At 49.5% G+C, this 19,115-nt stretch overlaps 1 protein-coding gene across 6 annotated transcripts in view; it reads right to left on the bottom strand.

The window, feature by feature from the left end:
- odr4 (odr-4 GPCR localization factor homolog) overlaps positions 1–19,115 on the bottom strand; it is a 181,699-nt gene that overhangs the window by 15,819 nt on the left and 146,765 nt on the right. For 4 of the 6 annotated variants that reach the window (XM_072511214.1, XM_072511213.1, XM_072511217.1 and 1 more), the window contains 2 exons: positions 17,947–18,093; positions 16,378–16,451 (listed from right to left, as the gene is read on the bottom strand). In XM_072511214.1, coding sequence (XP_072367315.1) covers positions 16,378–16,451; positions 17,947–18,093 — 221 coding nt within the window. The remainder of the gene's footprint in view (positions 1–16,377; positions 16,452–17,946; positions 18,094–19,115) is intronic. The other 2 variants (XM_072511218.1, XM_072511219.1) reach the window with 1 other exon arrangement.

The raw sequence follows: 19,115 nt of genomic DNA, 5'->3' as shown, positions 1-19,115 counted from the left end.
AGGAATGCTGTAGGAAGGGGAGACGCACAGTTTAGATAGTGACTGGGAAGAAGAGGGGTATTGTGTTAAAGATTTACCCGAGGCAGAGGTGGAGGAGTTGTTTGTTGATGGGTCGAGGAGATACATTACTGGAGAGTTTAAGACTGTGTGGACAGCAGTTAAAAGGAACCAGGACTTGGTTAAACACAACGCTTTGGAAGGGAAAAGCGCCACCCAGGCGGCAGAACTGATTACACTCACAGAAGCAATGAAGTCCTGCAGCGACAGAAGGGCAAATATTTATATAGTTGGTATGCTTTTGGGATAGTGCATGACTATATGGTGGCATGGGCAAAGTCACCACACATAACCTCACGGCGGGGGGTTGTCACATTAAATATGAGTAGATAGTCTGATCACCGGTAGAAACAGCAACCCTCCCTTCCAAGTGAAGTGGCAGTTATAAAGATCAAGATCAGAAACTCACTCCACATGAAGGGTAATGAGGAAAGTGTGTTAATGGGTCGATCAGACAGCAAAGAATGCCGCTGAACTTTTGACCTCAGCTTGGGCACCAAAGACTGTCAGTGGCATCGGTCCAGAGGAAGTTAACATCCGGAAGCTGCATGAGGAAACCCCCTTGATGAACTGGAAGAACAAATCTAGCGGGGGGGGGGGGGGGGTGGAAGGGGAAAGGGTTGCTGCTGCACTGGCCGAAAGAGAACAGGACACAGAAGTGGTGGCTGGGACGGGGGTCCCCCGGCTGGGGGACTGGAGAGTGAGGGAGACGCGGACAAGGGACTGGGCCGGTGAAGCGGGCTCGAGTGTTCACGCACTTGAAGGCAGACGTGGCAATGCTCCAAGAGACACACCTGAAGGTGGCGGACCAGGTCAGCTTAAGAAAGGGATGGGTAGGACAGGTATTTCACTCGGGATTGGACGCGGAAAATAGAGGGGTGGCAATTCTGGTGGGAAAGCATGTGTCATTTGAGGCCAAGACTATCGTAGCGGATAATGGAGGGAGATATGTGATGGTGAGTGGTAGGTTGCAACGGACGTGGGTGGTGTTGGTAAATGTATACGCCCCGAACTGGGATGGTGCTGGATTTATGAAGCGCATGTTGGGGTGCATTCCGGACCTGGAGGTAGGAGGACTGATAATGGGAGGGGACTTCAATACAGTGCTGGATCCAGCACTGGACCGCTCCAGATCAGGGGGGGGGGGGGAGTGGACCCATGGAGGTTTGCAAGACCGCAGGCCAGGGAATTTTCTTTTTTCTCCCACGTACATAAGGCTTACTCCCGGATAGATTTCTTTGTTCTGGGCAGGGGGCTCATCCCGAGAGTGGAGGGGAAAGAGTATTCGGCCATAGCCGTTTCGGACCATGCCCCGCACTGGGTGGAACTGGAGCTGGGAGAGGAGAGGGACCAACGCCCGCTGTGGCGGCTGGATGTGGGACTGCTGGCTGATGAGGTGGTGTGTGGGAAGGTGAGGGGGTGTATTGAAAGGTACTTGGAGGCCAACGACAAGGGGGAGGTGCGAGTGGGGGTGGTATGGGAGGCGTTGAAGGCGGTGATCAGGGGAGAGTTGATCTCCATCAGGGCTCATAGGGAGAAGACAGAGGGCATGGAAAGGGAGAGGTTAGTGGGGGATATCTTGCGAGTGGACAGGAGATACGCAGAGGCCCCGGAGGAAAGATTACTTGGGGAAAGGCGACGGCTCCAGACGGGGTTTGACCTGCTGACCACGGGCAAGGCGGAGGCACAGTGGAGGAAGGCGCAGGGGGCGACCTACGAGTACGGGGAAAAGGCTAGTCGGATGCTGGCGCACCAGCTCCGTAAGAGGGCGGCAGCGAGGGAAATAGGGGGAATCAAAGATGGAAGGGGAGCCACGGTTCGAAGTGCAACGAAAATAAATAAGGTATTCAAGGCCTTCTATGAAGAGCTGTATAGATCCCAGCGCCGGGGGGAGAAGGGGGGATGAGACGATTCCTGGACCAACTGCGGTTTCCGAGGGTGGAGGAGCAAGAGGCGGTTGATTTGGGGGCACCGATTGGGTTGGAGGAGTTGAGTAAGGGTCTGGGGAGCATGCAGGCGGGGAAGGCCCTGGGGCCGGACGGGTTCCCGGTGGAGTTCTATAGAAAGTATGCGGACCTGTTGGCCCCGCTACTAGTGAGGACCTTTAACGAGGCAAGAGAGGAGGGAACCCTGCCCCAGACAATGTCGGAGGCGACAATCTCCTTGATTCTAAAGCGAGACAAGGATCCACTGCAATGTGGATCGTACAGGCCGATTTCGCTCCTCAATGTGGATGCTAAGCTATTGGCAAAAGTATTGCCCACCAGGATTGAGGACTGTGTCCCGGGGGTGATTCATGAGGACCAAACGGGATTCGTAAAGGGCAGGCAGTTAAATACCAATGTGCGGCGGCTCTTAAACGTGATAATGATGACATCGGAGGAGGGAGAGGCGGAGATAGTGGCAGCTATGGACGCGGAAAAAGCCTTTGACCGAGTGGAGTGGGAGTACTTCTGGGAGGTATTGCGCAGGTTTGGGTTCGGGGGAGGGTTTATCAGATGGGTTAAGCTTCTTTACAGCGACCCGGTGGCGAGTGTAGTGACGAACCTGCGGAGGTCGGAGTACGTTCGGCTGTACCGAGGGACGAGGCAGGGGTGCCCCCTGTCCCCCCTGTTGTTTGCATTGGCGATCGAACCCTTGGCCATATCACTTAGGGAGTTTAATAAATGGAGGGGGATAGTCCGCGGGGGAGAAGAGCATCGGGTATCACTCTACGCGGATGACCTGCTGCTATACGTGGCGGACCCAATGGAGGGGATGGTGGAGGTCAGGCAGACTCTGAAGGAGTTTGGGGAGTTCTCGGGCTACAAGCTCAATGTAGGGAAGAGTGATCTCTGTGTTACAGGCAGGGGACCAAGAAAGAGAGATGGGGACCTACCGCTGAGGAGGGTGGAGAGGAGTTTTCGGTATCTGGGGATCCAGTTAGCCAGGAGTTGGGGGGCCCTACATAAACTGAATTTGACGAGGTTGGTGGAGCAAATGGAGGAGGATTTTAAAAGATGGGACATGCTCCCGCTGGCGGGTAGGGTGCAGTCGGTCAAAATGGTGGTCCTTCAGAGGTTTTTGTTTGTGTTTCAGTGCCTCCCCATCGTGATCACCAAGGGCATTTTCAAGAGAGTAGGTAGGAGTATTATGGGGTTTGTGTGGGCAAATAAGACCCCGAGGGTTAGGAGAGGGTTCCTGGAAGGCAATAGGGACCGAGGAGGGTTGGCTTTGCCAAACCTAGGGAGCTACTACTGGGCAGCAAACGTGGCGATGATCCGCAAGTGGGTCATGGAGGGAGAGGGGGCGGCATGGAAGAGGATGGAGATGGCGTCCTGTAAAGGAACGAGCCTGGGGGCGTTGGTAACGGCACCGCTGCCGCGCTCGCCGACAAAATACACCACAAGCCCGGTGGTGGCGGCAACACTAAGGATCTGGGGCCAGTGGAGAAGGCACAGGGGTGCAATGGGAGCATCGGTGTGGTCCCCGATCAGGGGTAACCACCGGTTTGTCCCGGGGAAGATGGACGGGGGGGTTCCAAGGCTGGCATCAGGCGGGGATAAGAAGAATGGGGGACCTGTTCATTGACGGGACATTTGCGAGCCTCGGGGCACTGGAGGAAAAATTTGAGTTACCCCCAGGAAATGCATTTAGATATATGCAGGTGAGGGCTTTTGTGAGGCGACAGGTGAAGGAATTTCCGTTGCTCCCGGCACAAGAAGTTCAAGATAGGGTGAGCTCGGGGGTATGGGTCGGGGAGGGCAAGGTGTCGGAAATATACCAAGAAATGAAAGAAGAGGGGAAAGCGCTAGTAGAAGAATTGAAAGGTAAATGGGAGGAGGAGCTGGGGGAGGAGATTGAGGAAGGGCTATGGGCTGATACCCTGGTAGGGTTAATACCTCCTCCTCGTGTGCCAGGCTCAGTCTGATACAATTTAAGGTGGTTCACAGAGCGCATTTGACGAGGGCGAGGCTGAGTAGGTTCTTTGGGGTAGAGGATAGATGTGAAAGATGTTCAGGGAGCCCGGCGAACCATGTCCATATGTATTGGTCATGCCCGGCATTTGAGGGGTTCTGGAGAGGTGTGGCGGGAGTAATATCCCAGGTGGTGAAAGTCCAGGTCAAGCCAAGCTGGGGACTAGCAATATTTGGAGTAGTGGATGAGCCGGGAGTGCAGGAGGCGAAAGAGGCCGGAATTCTCGCCTTTGCGTCCCTAGTAGCCCGGCGAAGGGTCTTGCTATTGTGGAAGGAGGCAAAGCCCCCTAGCCTGGAGGCGTGGATTAACGACATGGCGGGGTTCATAAAATTGGAGAGAATTAAGTTTGCTTTGAGAGGGTCTGCACAGGGGTTTTACAGGCGGTGGCAACCGTTCCTAGAATATCTCGCGGAGCGTTAGAAGAAGGTCGGTCAGCAGCAGCAGCAACCCTGTGTGTGTGTGGGGGGGGGGGCGTTATTTTGTTACGGGGGGGGGGTTATTGTTTGTAAGGGGAAAGAATTGTGTTGTTAAAAAACCTTAATAAAAATATTTAAAAAAGAAATGTCTAATCTGCGGCAGGCATAACTCAGAGAAGGGTGTCAAGGTTAAGGTTCCTCATCAGCCCTGACCAAAGGGTCCAGGAGAATTTGCACGTTGATTTTATGGGTCCCTTGCCTAATAGTAGGGGAAAAACATACTATTTACTGATCATAGATTACCTCACTCGGTGGGTGGAAGCATTCCCAACTCAGAATTGTTCAGCCTTGACAGTAGCAAAATTCTTTTTCTTTTATAAAATATTTTATTAAGGTATTTGAAAATGTTATAACAGTAACATAAACAATGAGATCAACATGGTAAAATAAACATTTCCCCCACAGCCCAGTCTTCACGCACCTCAACCATACAACGACAATGCGCCCCCCCCCTCTTCGGAATGCTGCTTCTGCTGACATTTTAATTTTCCCCGAGAAAGTCGAGGAACGGCTGCCACCTCCGGGTGAACCCTAACATTGACCCTCTTAAGGGGAACTTTATTTTCTCGAGACTGAGAAACCCAGCCATGTCACTAACCAGGACTCTACACACTGTCGCTCCACAGTAACAAGATCCGTCTCGGGCTACCAGGGAGGCAAAGACCAAGACGTCAACCTCTTTCGCCCCCTGCACTCCAGGCTCTTCCGACACTCCAAAGATCACTACCTCCGGACTCGGCACCACCCGTGTTTTTAGTACCGTGGACATTGCCGTAGCAAAATCCTGCCAAAACCCTCAGGCATGCCCAAAACATGTGGACATGATTTGCCTGGGCTTCCCGCGCACCTCACGCTCCCATCCTCAACCCTGAAGAACTTATTCATCCTAGCCGCTGTCATGTGTACCCGGTAGACTACCTTAAATTGTATCAGGCTAAGCCTAGCACATGATGAGGAGGTATTAACCCTGCTTAGGGTATCCGCCCATAGACCCACCTCTCTCTCCTCTTAGCTCGTTCTCCCACTTGCCCTTAAGCTCCTCCACCGGAGTTTCCTCCGCCTCCGAAAGCTTCTGGTAAATATCCGATACCTTCCTCTCTCCCACTCAGGTACTGGAAACTACTCCATCCTGTATCCCCCGTGGCGGCAGCAGCGGAAAGGCCGGCACCTGTTTTATCAGGAAGTCGCGCACCTGCAAATATCGAAAACCATTCCCTGCTGGCAATTTAAATATATCCTCCAAAGCTTTCAAGCTGGGAAAGCTCCCATCTATAAATAGATCCCCCATCCTTCCAATTCCTGCCCTCTGCCAACTCTGGAACCCGCCATCTAGCCTATCCGGTACAAATCTGTGGTTGATATAAATCGGGGTCCAAATCGATGCTCCCTCCACTCTCTTATATCTCCTCCATTGCCCCCAGATCCTCAGAGCCGCCATTACCACTGGACATGTGGAGTATCGGGCCGGCGAGAACGGCAGAGGTGCCGTTACCAATGCTCCCAGACTGGTGTCTTTATATGACGCTGCCTCCATCCGCTCCCATGCCGACCCCTCCCCCACTACCCACCTCCTGATCATGGCTATATTAGCCGCCCAGTAGTAATTGCAGAAGTTTGGCGGCACCAACCCACCCTCCCCGACTGTGCTCCAGCAACGCTCGCTTCACTCGCGGGGTTTTACCCACCCACACAAAGCCCAAAATAATCTTATTCACCCGCTTGAAAAAGGCCTTAGGGATGAAGATGGGGAGGCACTGAAAGACAAACAGAAATCTGGGGAGGACGGTCATTTTCACGGTCTGTACCCTCCCCGCCAGTGACAGCGGGAGCATGTACCATCTCTTAAAGTCCCCTTCCATTTGTTCTACCAACCGGGATAGGTTTAACTTGTGTAGTACCTCCCATTTCCGGGCCACCTGGATTCCCAGATTCGCATTACTTCCCCCATCCTCTCCAATGGGTCCGCAATGTACAAGAGCAGGTCATCTGTGTAGAGCGAGACCCGGTGCTCCACCACCCCCTCCCCCCTCCCCAACCCAACCCTTTCCAGTTCCTAGAGGCTCTTAACGCCATGGCCAATGGCTCATGGCCAGAGCAAACAGGACCAGGGACAGTATTCCAGTCTCTACTCTTTACTTTACCTATCTCCCTGGCCGTCTCTCTTTTCCTGAGCTGGTGCGCCAACATTCTGCTTGCCTTTTCCCCGTACTCATAGATCGCCCCCCTTGCCTTCCTCAACTGTTCCACTGCTTTCCCTGTGGTCAACAGCCCAAATTCCACCTGTAACCTCCACCGCTCCCTCAATAGCCCCGCGTCCGGGGCCTCCCAGTATCTCCTGTCCACCTGGAGTATCTCCTCCACTAATCTATCCCTCTCAGCCCGTTCCACCTTTTCTCTGTGGGCCCGTATCGAGATTAATTCCCCTCTGACTACTGCCTTCAAAGCTTCCCAGACCGTCGCTGCAGAGACCTCCGCCGTATCATTTGTTTCCAGGTAGTTCTGGATGGACTTGTTAACCTGCCCACAGATCGCTTAGAAACCCAATCCCCCAAGACAAGCTCCAGCTTAACACCTGCTCACCCCCTACCACGCTTCCGAGAGTCAGCTGACCCATGATAACTCGATAGCTCCCGCCCCTGGCACCAAGCAGTCTGTCTCCCTATTGGACTCTCCTCTCTCCCCCCACATGAATAAACATTTTAAAAGCATCACATTCCCCAGTAAACAAACAACAGAAAAACAGTGAAGAAACAGTCACTTTAGAAAAATAGTCACCCAAAAAGCAGAACTAAATACAAAGCCCATCTATCCCCTCTCTAACAAGGTCCCTGCAAGACAGATCAACCTTTAACCATCCACACAGCCCATTATTTCACATAGAGCTACTTAAATCTATACAATCCAGCACCACAAATCGCTGCCACAGTACTTCTCCAAGGCTTAAGTGTCTTTTAATTCGCCTCCAGCTCCATTTCTTTAACAAAGGTCCATATTGCGTCTGGCATTTCAAAGTAGAAGTCCCATTCCTCATGTGTGACCCACAGGCGGGCTGGGTACAGCATCCCGAACTCCAGCCCCTTCTTAAAGAGGGTCGTTTTTGCCCGATTGAACCCAGCTCGCCTCTTGGCCAAATCCTCTCCCAGGTCCTGATAGATGCGCAACTCACAGTTCTCCCACTTGCTGCTGCATTCTTCCTTGGCCCACCGCAAAATGTGTTCCTTATCCATGAAACTGTGAAAACGTACCACCATGGCCCTCGGCGGCTCGTTCGCTCTGGGATTCCTCGCGATGGCTCTGTGCGCTCTGTCCAATTCCAGGGGCCGAGGAAATGCCCCAGCCCGTCAACTTCTCCAACATGTCCATCACATAGGCTCTCACATCCGATCCCTCACTGCCTTCAGGGAGGCCAACAATTCTGAGATTCTGCCTCCTGGACCTATTCTACAGGTCCTCCAGCTTCTCTTGCATTCTTTTCTGGCGGTCATTTATCATCCCCATCTTGCTTTCCAGCATGGTTATATACTTCTCGTGCTCAGACAACTTTTGTTCAACTCCCTGGATCGCTCTCCCGTGGGTTTCTTGATTCTGAACCACTTGATCAATCGAAGCCTTAATCGGGTCCAGCGTGTCCTTCTTCAGCTTGGCGAAGCAATCCGCGAAAAACGTCACCAGCTGCTCCGTCGACCACTGTGCCGTCTCCCCACGGCCCTTGCTCTCCGCCATGCTGTCCCGTGTTACCAGTTCTGCTTGCGTCTCCCTTATAGGACTTTGTCTTTTCACAAGGCCACTTCTGATCCAATTCTCCACACACGGGAGGGGGGTTTCTCCTTACTGTCTCACTTTTCACTGCTTTATCCCATAAAATCAAAAAAAAACAAGGAAAAAGGTCCAAAAGTCCGTTACAGGCGGGAGCTATCAAATGTGCGACCTACTCCTCCATGGTCGCCACCGGAAGACAAGAGTAGTAAAATTCTGATGGAAGAGGTAATACCAAGGTGGGGAATACCTGTCCAAATAGATTTGGATCAGGGAACTCACTTCACAGGAAGGGCAATGAGGAAAGTGTGTCAAGTTATTAGGAATAAAGCAAATATTTCACACCCCATATCACCTCAAAGCTCAGGCGTGGTAGAACAGGTGACTAGGATCCTAAAAACAGCTATTGCTAAGGCCATAGAGCAAACATGACAGGGGTGGGTGGATGTACTTCCGTTAATCTTGATGTGACTGTGAGCCACCCGAACTGGACAACTGGACTGTCCTCATTCAAATTAATGACAGGAAGGACTATGCGACTCCCAGAGGGAACCGCATGAGGTAATAAAGATGTCAGACCATTACGAGGTAAAATCAGTAGGTATGTGATTACATTGTGTGAACAATTAAAAGAGTTAAGGGCAGAGGTGTGACAGCAACAAGAGATAGCAAATCAGGAATGTAACATGGGGGACCAGGGGTCCCAAGAGTTACCGGAGAAGGTTATGGTGAAGAGGTCCCCTGGCTGACTGGATATACCCCAAGATGGCAGGCACCAAACGAGGTAATAATGACAAGAGACACCTGTGTGTCTCGATATGCCAGGGGGAAGCAGGTAGAAGCATTGGTCACAGGTAAAGCCCTCTATCTCTCAGCCTGTTTCTATCAGCAGGAAAGCCACCAGTTGCTCACCAAATTATTTTGTTTCAGGTAATCCCCAGAGCAATGACAAGTTGGAGGTTGGCTGCAACTGTATTCATCCTCGATACAGGATTAGCAGCATGGGAAGCAACAACCATGAACATTGATAAGGACTTTTGCCTGCATCCAGGGAATACGTTCAATTACCGAAAGGAGTGGCTGAGGACCAATTATGCAGATTTCAGATAGGGTTACTCACGACAGCCATCGCACCATCCAAATCATCCTAACAGGAAAGAGCGACGAGAGCGAACTGACACAGATCACCTTACCCTGAGTTGGAGTTACATTCTGCTTACGTAATCCCAAGTGTGACTGGCTGAGCCACGCATTGCTCGGAACAGTGTTCTACCCGGTGGGATGCTGTTGGTTTCTGGACAATTGTGACCCTTGCTGTGAACCGGGTTATGTGCTACATATCTGGGTCAGACATCCACAACGTACACTAACGATACAGCTGGCAACATGGACATATCGGAGTGTGTGACACCAGCTCGGGTATGGCACAATTCTGGTACATGTGCTCAGTGTCAGTAGGTGGAGGCCCCGTATGGGTGTCCAACGCAGGGCTGAATGTCACAGCAGGATAGACATATTTGTCCATGGTTGTGTGGGAACTAGGATTGGAGGGGCAATATTGTCAAGAATGATGCAGAGATGTTATTGAATGACTCGGTAGTAGCAATACGTGGCGTTTGAGAGTATCAGAAATCCACCCAAGTGCCCAGCCGTCATGACATTGCCCCCTGATGGGATAGTGAAAGCAGGGAAGCCTAAAGAAATGTTATACAATGTCACAATGATGACTCTAGAGGTGACCTATAATTTGACCTGGCGTGCCCCAACCCTGCTAGAGGACTGTGGCGATCATACGAAGTCCGCTAGCTGGGCGAGATTAGCATGACGGCAATTAAGCCAGGATTAACAAACCCACATAGCTCCGGGAAGTCAGGACACTAGGAAGGGAAGGAAGAGACAAAGTTTCTAGGGAGATGTGCGTGTGGGGGGTTGTTTGGAAATGCTAATTCAGCCTTAAAGTCACTAGAGATCTCTGGTATGAATGATTATGCCTCATGGGGGTTAGCCAAAAGAGACTGCAGGAGGGTTGGGGCTCATGGCGAGTGGAACCAAAGATGCACTTACAGCGGTCCAGGTCCAGGGAGAAGGCATAATGGAAGGGTTATAACCACTATCCCATTATTTAAACATTTTTTTTTTTTGAGAGTACCCAATTCTTTTTTTTTCCAATTAAGGGGCAATTTAGTGTGGCCAATCCACCTACCCTGCACATCTTTGAATTGTGGGGGGTGAGACCCACGCAGACACTGGGAGAATGTGCAAACTCCACACGGACAGTGATCCAGGGCCGGGATCGAATCCGGTTCCTCAGTGCAATGAGGCAGCAGTGCTAACCACTGTGTCACCGTGCCGCCCCTTCCCCAGACCATCATTAATGCAAAAGATTCTCAGTCTAAGGGGAGGGCATGTGACATTCTGGCTTAGTACTTGATAGATAATGTTAAGTCTGATATTGACTTGGCACCACACCTCGCACATATACCAGACCATTGAGAAATTGGACTTTATCACTTTACAGGAGGAACAACAGGATTGTACAGCCCATAATTGGGGGCAAGGAGACTCATTAGGATTTCTGAGGAGTATAGATTTAGATAAAAATTCCTGGGTGTGAAGAAAGATGGGTGGGTATACAGAGTAGGATTCCATGGATATACAGTTCTGGGTGGAATAACACCCTACTGGTGGCAACACAAGAATGTGATATTGAATCGCAGCATTGCATCCTTTGCTCCTGCGATATCGTGAAACCCATCAGTAATGATTCAGCCATCGAGGTGTCAGATAACCCCCCCTACAGGAGCATTCAAGGAGGTCCAAATTTCTTCTACAGTGGTGATTTCTGATGGACAAAACAAGGTACATATATGAAGGATTAGAGTGCTTCCTGCTTACAGATCGTAAACTCCTTTACTGTGGGAGACTTCATCTGGGGAGCCGTGGAAAGGGCCCTGTTCACTAGCGAAGTGTTTATGGAAGCAAGCCGTCAAATAATCATGAGGGGAGGGATGCAGATGACTCTGGCCATTGGAAAGGCCAGGAGATTGGAGGACTCAGTCAGTCATCAGGCCAAAATGCAGTATAACTGGTGGGAAGCAGGGAGGGTACTGATAGTCGTTGCATCAGTTGCGGTCCTGTTGTAGCCTCTGTATCTTTTGCTATCAGAGACTGATGCTATTCCAAGCAGCATGAATGGCAATGCTGGCAAATAAGGGGTGCGCCTATGACTGAGACTCCACTACCAGGGAACATATGAGGAATTTGCAATTGAACAGGAGTAGGCAATTTAGCCTCCCGAGCATAAACACTGCCAATGTGATCATGGTTGATCCCATCCTGGCCTCAACTCCACTGTCCTGCCTGTTCTCCATAACCTTCAACCCATTACCAATTAAAAATCTGTTTAACTCCTCCTTAAATTTGCTCACTGACCCTGCATCCACCACACTCTGGGGTAGCGAATTCCACAGATTCACAACCCCTTGGGAGAAGTAGTTTCTCCTCAAATCGGTTTTAAATTTGCTACCTCTTATTCTAAGATTATGACCTCTCGTTTTAGAATGTCCCACAAGAGGAAGCATCTGCTCCACATTTATGTTATCCATACCTCTTAGCATCTTGTACACTTCAATTTAATCGCCCCTCATTCTTGTAAACTCTCGAGGGTATAGGCCAAAACTGTTCCTCATTGCAACTTACTGTCCCACCTATTTTTGTGTCATCTGCAAATTTGGCTATAGAGCCTTCTAACCCTGTATCCAATTTGTTAATATAGGTTGTAAATAGCTAGGGCCTGGCCCAAGGGTCGAAGCCTTTGGCACCCCACTAGTTACATCTTGCCATCCAGAAAAAAGACCCATTTATCCCAACTCTCTGTCTCCTGTCCGTCAGCCTGTCTTTTATCCAAGCTAATAAGTTCCCCATATCCCATGTGATTTCACCTTGTGAATTAACCTTCTGTGTGGCACCTTATCTAACGCCTTGCGGAAGTCCAGATATACTACATCTACAGGATCCACATTACCCATTTGCTTGTTACATCTCGATGGTCATAGTAAACTGCAGAGCATCTCAAGAGGCCGAATGGCTACCCCAGTCCCATTTTCATGTTTCAATGTCAAAATGACTTCACAGATAGCATTTCTGTATTTACAAGTTAAGATCCTACATTAAGCACAGAGGTGCGAATTAAGGTTGAAGGGAGGATTACGGTACTGTTAGGAAAACAAAGGTAGCTTTAAGGGAATTATATTTGTCTTGGTAAACATTAGAAGTGAGATATAATTTTAAGTTGCAACATAAACAGAAAATGCTGAAAAATCTAAGCGGGTCTGACAGCATCTATGGAGGGAGAACAGAGCTAACCTTTGGAGACTGTTAGTGAGACCACTGTTGATTAAGATGTACTTGTAATCTGGTAGCGACAGGGAGGAGATGAGTGCACAGCAGGTAGCTTCCGCCAAGGTCTTGGGTTTTTGGACTTTTTAACCCGGTTGTCGTGGATTTTAAACTGGCCTATCGTATGGGATAAGGAATTTGTCGGTGAAAATATGTTGAAATCTATGGAGATGGTCGGTGGCAGGAAGAATGCCCACATAGCTCAGGAAGGAAGGTGGTGGGTCCGGCCTTGGGTGTGTCTGCTCATATCATGGTGGAAACACTGATGGGGTGATGCGTAGCTGTTTGAAAAACAGTTTGGTAAGCATTTTGATGAGCAGGCATGGTGAACCTTAAGTGGTTAATTGCGGAGGCACTTGTCCCAATTTGGGAAAAGCTGGGGAAAAATTTAGGAGGCTGTGAAGGAGCATGGAGCGGGGTTGAAGGGCGTGGAGCCAGCCTTGTCATGGCAAGGTGATCGAATCACTTCTTAGAAGCAGAGATGATGCTGGTGGAGGAAACAAATAAGACTCTGAGGGCAAAGGTAGCTGACTTGTAGAACAGGTCGAGGAGACAGGACCTCAGAATCGTGGGGTTATAGAATTATAGAATTTACAGTGCAGAAGGAGGCCATTCGGCCCATCGAGTCTGCACCGGCTCTTGGAAAGAGCACCCTACCCAAGGTCAACACCGCCACCCGATCCCCATAACCCAGTAACCCCACCCAACACTAAGGGCAATTTTGGAGACTAAGGGCAATTTATCATGGCCAATCCACCTAACCTGCACATCTTTGGATTGTGGGAGGAAACCGAAGCACCCGGAGGAAACCCACGCACACACAGGGAGGATGTGCAGACGCCACACAGACAGTGACCCAAGCCGGAATCGAACCTGGGACCCTGGAGCTGTGAAGCAATTGTGCTATCCACAAGGCTACCGTGCTGCCCAATTATGGAGGGTCTGAAGCCGACTGAATACTTTTCACAGATGTTTGCCAAGCTTTTTGGGGAGAGGTAAGGGGGAGACGGGTGAATGTCCCCTCCAGAGTTGGATTGGGTCCACCGAGTACTCTGGCAGAAATCTCGGGCGAATGAGCTACTGCAGGCGGTGATTATTGGATTCCACAGCTTCCGGGAGAAGGAGCGGGTTCTGCAATGTGCCAAAGTGAATTGGGACTTGAGGTGGGAAGGAAGCATCATCTGGATATACCAGGATGTCAGAGCAGAGTTGGCAAAGCGGTGTGCGGCTTTTAATAAGGCAAAGTCAGCACTATTCAAGAGTGGAGTCAGGTTTGGAGTGGTGCACCCGGCGAGCCTGATAATTACTTTTCAGTTAAAGGAATATTTCTTCAATACACCGGAGGAGGCAGAGGTTTTTGCCAATAAATAATAGGAGCATGGGCTTGATTAAATGGATTTGACTGGGCTTTAATGGGGACGGTTGCATGGGGTTGGTTTGAGATGTGTGTTGTTGCATGTTTGGGATTGAGGGGGCAACGGTTGTCGGGGGGTGGTGGCCAGGGTAACAGTATGGGGAATATATGACCCTTGGGGGGAGTTTATGTATGATAAGGGTGTTGGGTTTTGATTACTCTTCTGCAGGGGGGTATGGACTGGGGAGTGTTATTTTTCTTTGTTCTTTGAGCATACACCCTGGGTGGGGGTTTACATTTGCTAGCTGTAAAACTTTAGCTGGTAAACAGGACTGAGGTGGAGGGAGGAGCTGCAGCTTGCTGGACCTGGTTGGACACGGTTCAGTGAGCCTAGCTGATTTGTTTGGTAGGGAGGGGGGAAAGAGGAGGGAGTTGTTTTACTGGTAAGCTTTTCAGGTGGGGGGGGGGGTTGGAGAAAGGGGACTGATGGGAGGCGGCTGGGGCAAGGACTAAGATTTGCATTGTCTCACCTTACGTACGGGTTTGATGGCTGACTTGGGTAGGCCCTGGTCAACTGGCGGTGGTGACCTTTTGTCTTCTATTTTTAGGAATTGGGCACAGTCAATGGTTTTGGGGGTGGGTTGGGGACTTTCTTTCTTTCAAGGGTTTGCAAATGATATTTTGTTTGCATTGATTTGTTTATTTTGTGTTTTACAAAATGAAAACTTCAATAAAATACTTTTTAAAAAACTAATTAGCAGCCCCATGACTGTTCCTTCACATTTTATAAAAAGAGTTACGCCCTTTTGAGCATGGGTTCCGTTCTTGGATCTTACAGTCCAGTTATAACATCAACTGAGAAAGTAACAGTACAAACATAGTAAAAGCAATGGAACTTCACTTTGGTCATCTTTCCTCAATTTTTATAGACAGTTGGCTCACAATGTTTTCATGCAATATGTATACATTAGAAGTGGAAATTAAATAATACATTTTCTATAATGAAACAGTGTAATTCCAAAAATAAGCAAATTTATGATGAGACCTCGATAGATACTCATTTTGGCGATTTCTTAATTTTTCTCCATGCAAATAATTTGCTGTCAGCATGTGTGTAGACAGGAAGAAAGATTGTTATCTCGTTATTTCTTAGGGGAGTTTAATTTACCGCATAATTAACTCAAACTTGGTTTTGTATAAATAACATTAAAACATTCAGAAATTGATCTTTATAGTGCATGTTTTCACCTGAATTGCTTCTTTGTAGTGCTGACCAAAGGGGCAGTGGGGCGAGGCAGGGAGTGGGCCGGGGGGGGGGATAGGCAGAGAGAGAGCTAGGTAGGGTGGAGATGGCTGATGTAGGTAGGGTGACTGAGTAGGTTGGGGGTGTTGTTGGCTCAGAAGGGGTTGTCAAATCGGGGGCGAGTCAGGTCGTGTTGCGGCCTGGGAGTAGAGGTTGGTCAGGAACGGGGGTGCAAATTTGATGGTTTGGGGGGGGGGGGGGGGGGAGAAAAGAGAGGTAGCAGCTAGTCAGGTCATATTGGAGGGGGAATTGTGGTGTTGGGGAGTTAGGAGATCAAGGCGGGGGGGGGAGGTTTGTCATGTGTTGGGGGTTACTTAGGCGTAGGGGGAGTCATGTGGTAGGGACTAGGCAGTTTGGGGGGACTGGTTGTCAAATCAGGGTGGGGTGGAAGTTATTTTTAAAAATAAATTACGAGTCCCCAATTATTTTTTTTCCAATTAAGGGACAATTTAGCATAGTCAATTCGTCCACCCTGCACGTCTTTGGATTTAGGGGGGTGAGACCCATGCAGACACAGGGAAAATGTGGAAACTCCACATGGACAGTGACCCGGGGCTGGGATCAAACCCGGGTCCTTGGCGCCGTGAAGCAGCAGTGCTAACCACTGCGTCACCATGCCTCCCTGGTTGCGTTGAAAGTCAGCGGGACGAGTGGAGAGTTGGGGGTGTCGGTTGTATAGTTGTCCAGGAGTTAGACAAAGGGTTTTCTCTCCAAGGTTTCCTGGGTAACTATTCAGGTTAGTATTTCGTAACTGTCTGAAGTTTCAGGCTCGAGCTACTAGTTGGGAGACTTTACTGGAGGATCCCCGGTAGAAAGGAAGTTCAAAGTTCCTGGGCAATTCCCTTGGAACCAGTGCATTCAGGGACTCCTGCAGCGTACTGGAACGCATCTTGGGGGTGGGTCCGGTCTCTAAATATCTGGGCCAAAGTACTGCTCAATTTCAGAAGGTATGAAGACAGCATGATTTTGTTGGCATTAACAAGGGAAGACCTAGCAAACCAAATGATTGGTTCATATAGAAAGACATGAAATAGCATTTTAGAAAATGTCATTCATAGTAGTTAAGCTGCACTTACACCAATGAAGTTCCCAAAATAAATCACAGAGACTGCTACTGCGATGACTCCGACACCTGCTGCTGCTGCTACACCTAAGACACAATGCACAAACAGATTTTAACAGGAATGGGGCATGGAGCAGATGGTGCATAATAATCTGCACCTTGACCATGAATAGCTATAATTACAAACATTGGATCCTTGAACTTAGAATCCTTATGGTACAAAAGGAGGCTATTCGGCCCATTGAATCTGCACTGACACTCCGAAAGAACACTGTACCTAGGCCCATGCTCCCACCCTACTCCTGTAACCCTGTAATCCCACCTAACCATTTGGACACACATCCACCTAGCCTGCATATTGCATACTGTGGGATGAAACCAGAGCACCCTGAGGAATGCCACACAGATGCAGGGAGAATGTGCAAACTCCACACAGTCACCCAAGGTCAGAATCAAACCTGGGTCTAACCACTGTGCCAGCCCATAATAGGAATATAATATAATAGGGATATCATTTAAATTGAAGGATTTAGATCAAACGACAGATCACAGAACATTTTGAAGCAGTGGCCTCGTGGTAATTTCACTTGACCATTCAGAGCCAGGTTGATGCTCTGGTGATTTGGGTTCAAACCCCACAAAGGCAGATAATGAAATTTGAATTCAATAAAAATCTGCAATTAAAAACCATGGAACCATGTTAGAAAAGAAATCTGCCATCCTTACCTAGTTTGGCCTACATGTACCTCCAAACCCAGAGCAATGTGGTAGAATCTTAAAATGCGCTCCTGAAATTGCCTAACAAGTGCTCAGTTCAAGGGCAATAACTGCTGGCCAGCAATGCTCTCATCCCGTGAATGAAAAACTTTGGGTGTGAATTTTATCTTCTACATAAGCACCCTCCTGGAGGTACACATGGCACCACTAGCTGACTCTGGTATGCCATCTTGAGAAGCATGCACATCTTGGTGTTCCCTGTGTGCACTGAAAGTAAATGACAGGGTGCTATCCTGATGACATGCAGCCCCAATGGGTGATGTGAGAACAGGCTTCTGAATTTAGGTCACACAGATCTGTGCGTCACTCCACAAAGAAGTGTTGAGCTGCAAGGAAGTAAATTTTGAAGAAGGTCCGCTGTTACAAAACGTCAAGCAGCACTGTGGAGTTTTTGGAGGCGTGTGGTGAGTTCTTTGACTTGACAGGGGGTGTTGCCACACCCTCACAAGGGCAGTGAAGGAATAGGTGACCTGTCCACACAAAAGCTACATGTATGAGGCTGCAGTTGCAGTGCTTCTGGGTCAGCAGGACAACAGGGAGATGGAGCTGAGGCTGCAGCGGAGTGTGATGCCCTCTGTTAAGCTGAAGCCGGTCACCTCCATGTTCTTCAACAGCAACAGGAGTCTGGCCGGCAGTCCAGTCAATATACTCAGTGTTTTGGGGTGCATGCTCGTCAGCACTTTCCCTTATGGCCCCTCCTTGAGGTCCTCACCAGAGTTCTCTGTCACCTTGCTCTCTGGCGAGCTGACAAATGAACCACCTTTACTGCTGGTGTGGCTGTAGCCACTCATGCCCAGTGACTCACCACGTGCAAACTCAACAGCAGCCTCCAAGATATGCTCAGCAGAAGTATCTGAGTAGGTGGCTGCGAATGCAATATCAAATGACGGGGCAACTTCATCAGTGCTGTGCTCATGTTCTTCCTCTGGTTCCTTGGGCAGTTCTTGGGTGTCTGAAAGCAAACAAATCAGAAGAGGAAATTTGGTGTGAAGACAAGTGGGTGGGGTGGGAAGCAAGAGGTCCATGGTCACACCTTTAGCAGCTTGTTCATCACATCATGCTCAAGATGAGGGTGAACTGGGAGCTGAGAAAGGCATGAGGCAGGAACAGACCGCCGTCCTCAAGTTTTCAGCATAGTGGATGACATGGTTCTGTTGCAGCTGGCCCTGATGTGGGCAGCCATCTCCCCTGTGGGGCTAAGATGCAGGTGTTCTGGTCCCCCACCAGTTCTGCTCTGCTCGCTTCTTCATGCCCTACCTTCTCCTGGAAGCGAGAGGGCAGAATGTCAGTGGTTGTGTTGAACTGTATTTGGATGATTTGCCGGATATAGCTGTATAGCTGGAGATATGTGAACGCAACAAGGGATGGGTGTGAGCATGAGGTGCGGTATAGGTATCTGGATATTAGGTATGAATTTCTGAGTGTCAGGGATGCTGCTAGGCGAGTGATCCGGTGCTGTGCATTGAGCAGTATGAGGGGCTGATGGGTTAGAGATGACATGTGAAGATGCATTCACCACCCCCTAGCTTTCCATGCGAGGTTATTAGTCTTTTTGTGGCAACAGTCAGGTCCTTAAGGTCACATGCTGGAATTGACCTCCTTGACCACTGCTCCTACTTCCTTCGGAGGCTGGTTCTTGAGGGCATCCTGCTCCCCAATGAACCATAGTCTCTCTCTTCTCCTGTCCATCTGGACAACCAATGTCTCCTGTGGCGTATTCGTTATCTGGAATTCCTCTCCATCTTGATGTTCCAGGTTACATGCTTTAAATTGGGCTAATATTATTTGGTGTAGCGTCCCTTTAAAAGGGGCAGTCTGCCTTTATGAGCAGGTCGAGTGCACCACCTGTTATCAGTGCAATGTTGCATCCCCCTACTGAGCACATAAGCAGCCAGCAGCTGAGAATCCACTTGCCCCTATGCTGCAATCAATGTTAGTTTTTAGCAGCATCAAATTTACTTGCTGTCCACCCCC

This window comes from Scyliorhinus torazame, chromosome 7, assembly GCF_047496885.1.
Source record: "Scyliorhinus torazame isolate Kashiwa2021f chromosome 7, sScyTor2.1, whole genome shotgun sequence".
Taxonomy (NCBI): Eukaryota; Metazoa; Chordata; class Chondrichthyes; order Carcharhiniformes; family Scyliorhinidae; genus Scyliorhinus; species Scyliorhinus torazame.
This window is presented reverse-complemented; position numbering and strand designations above follow the sequence as displayed.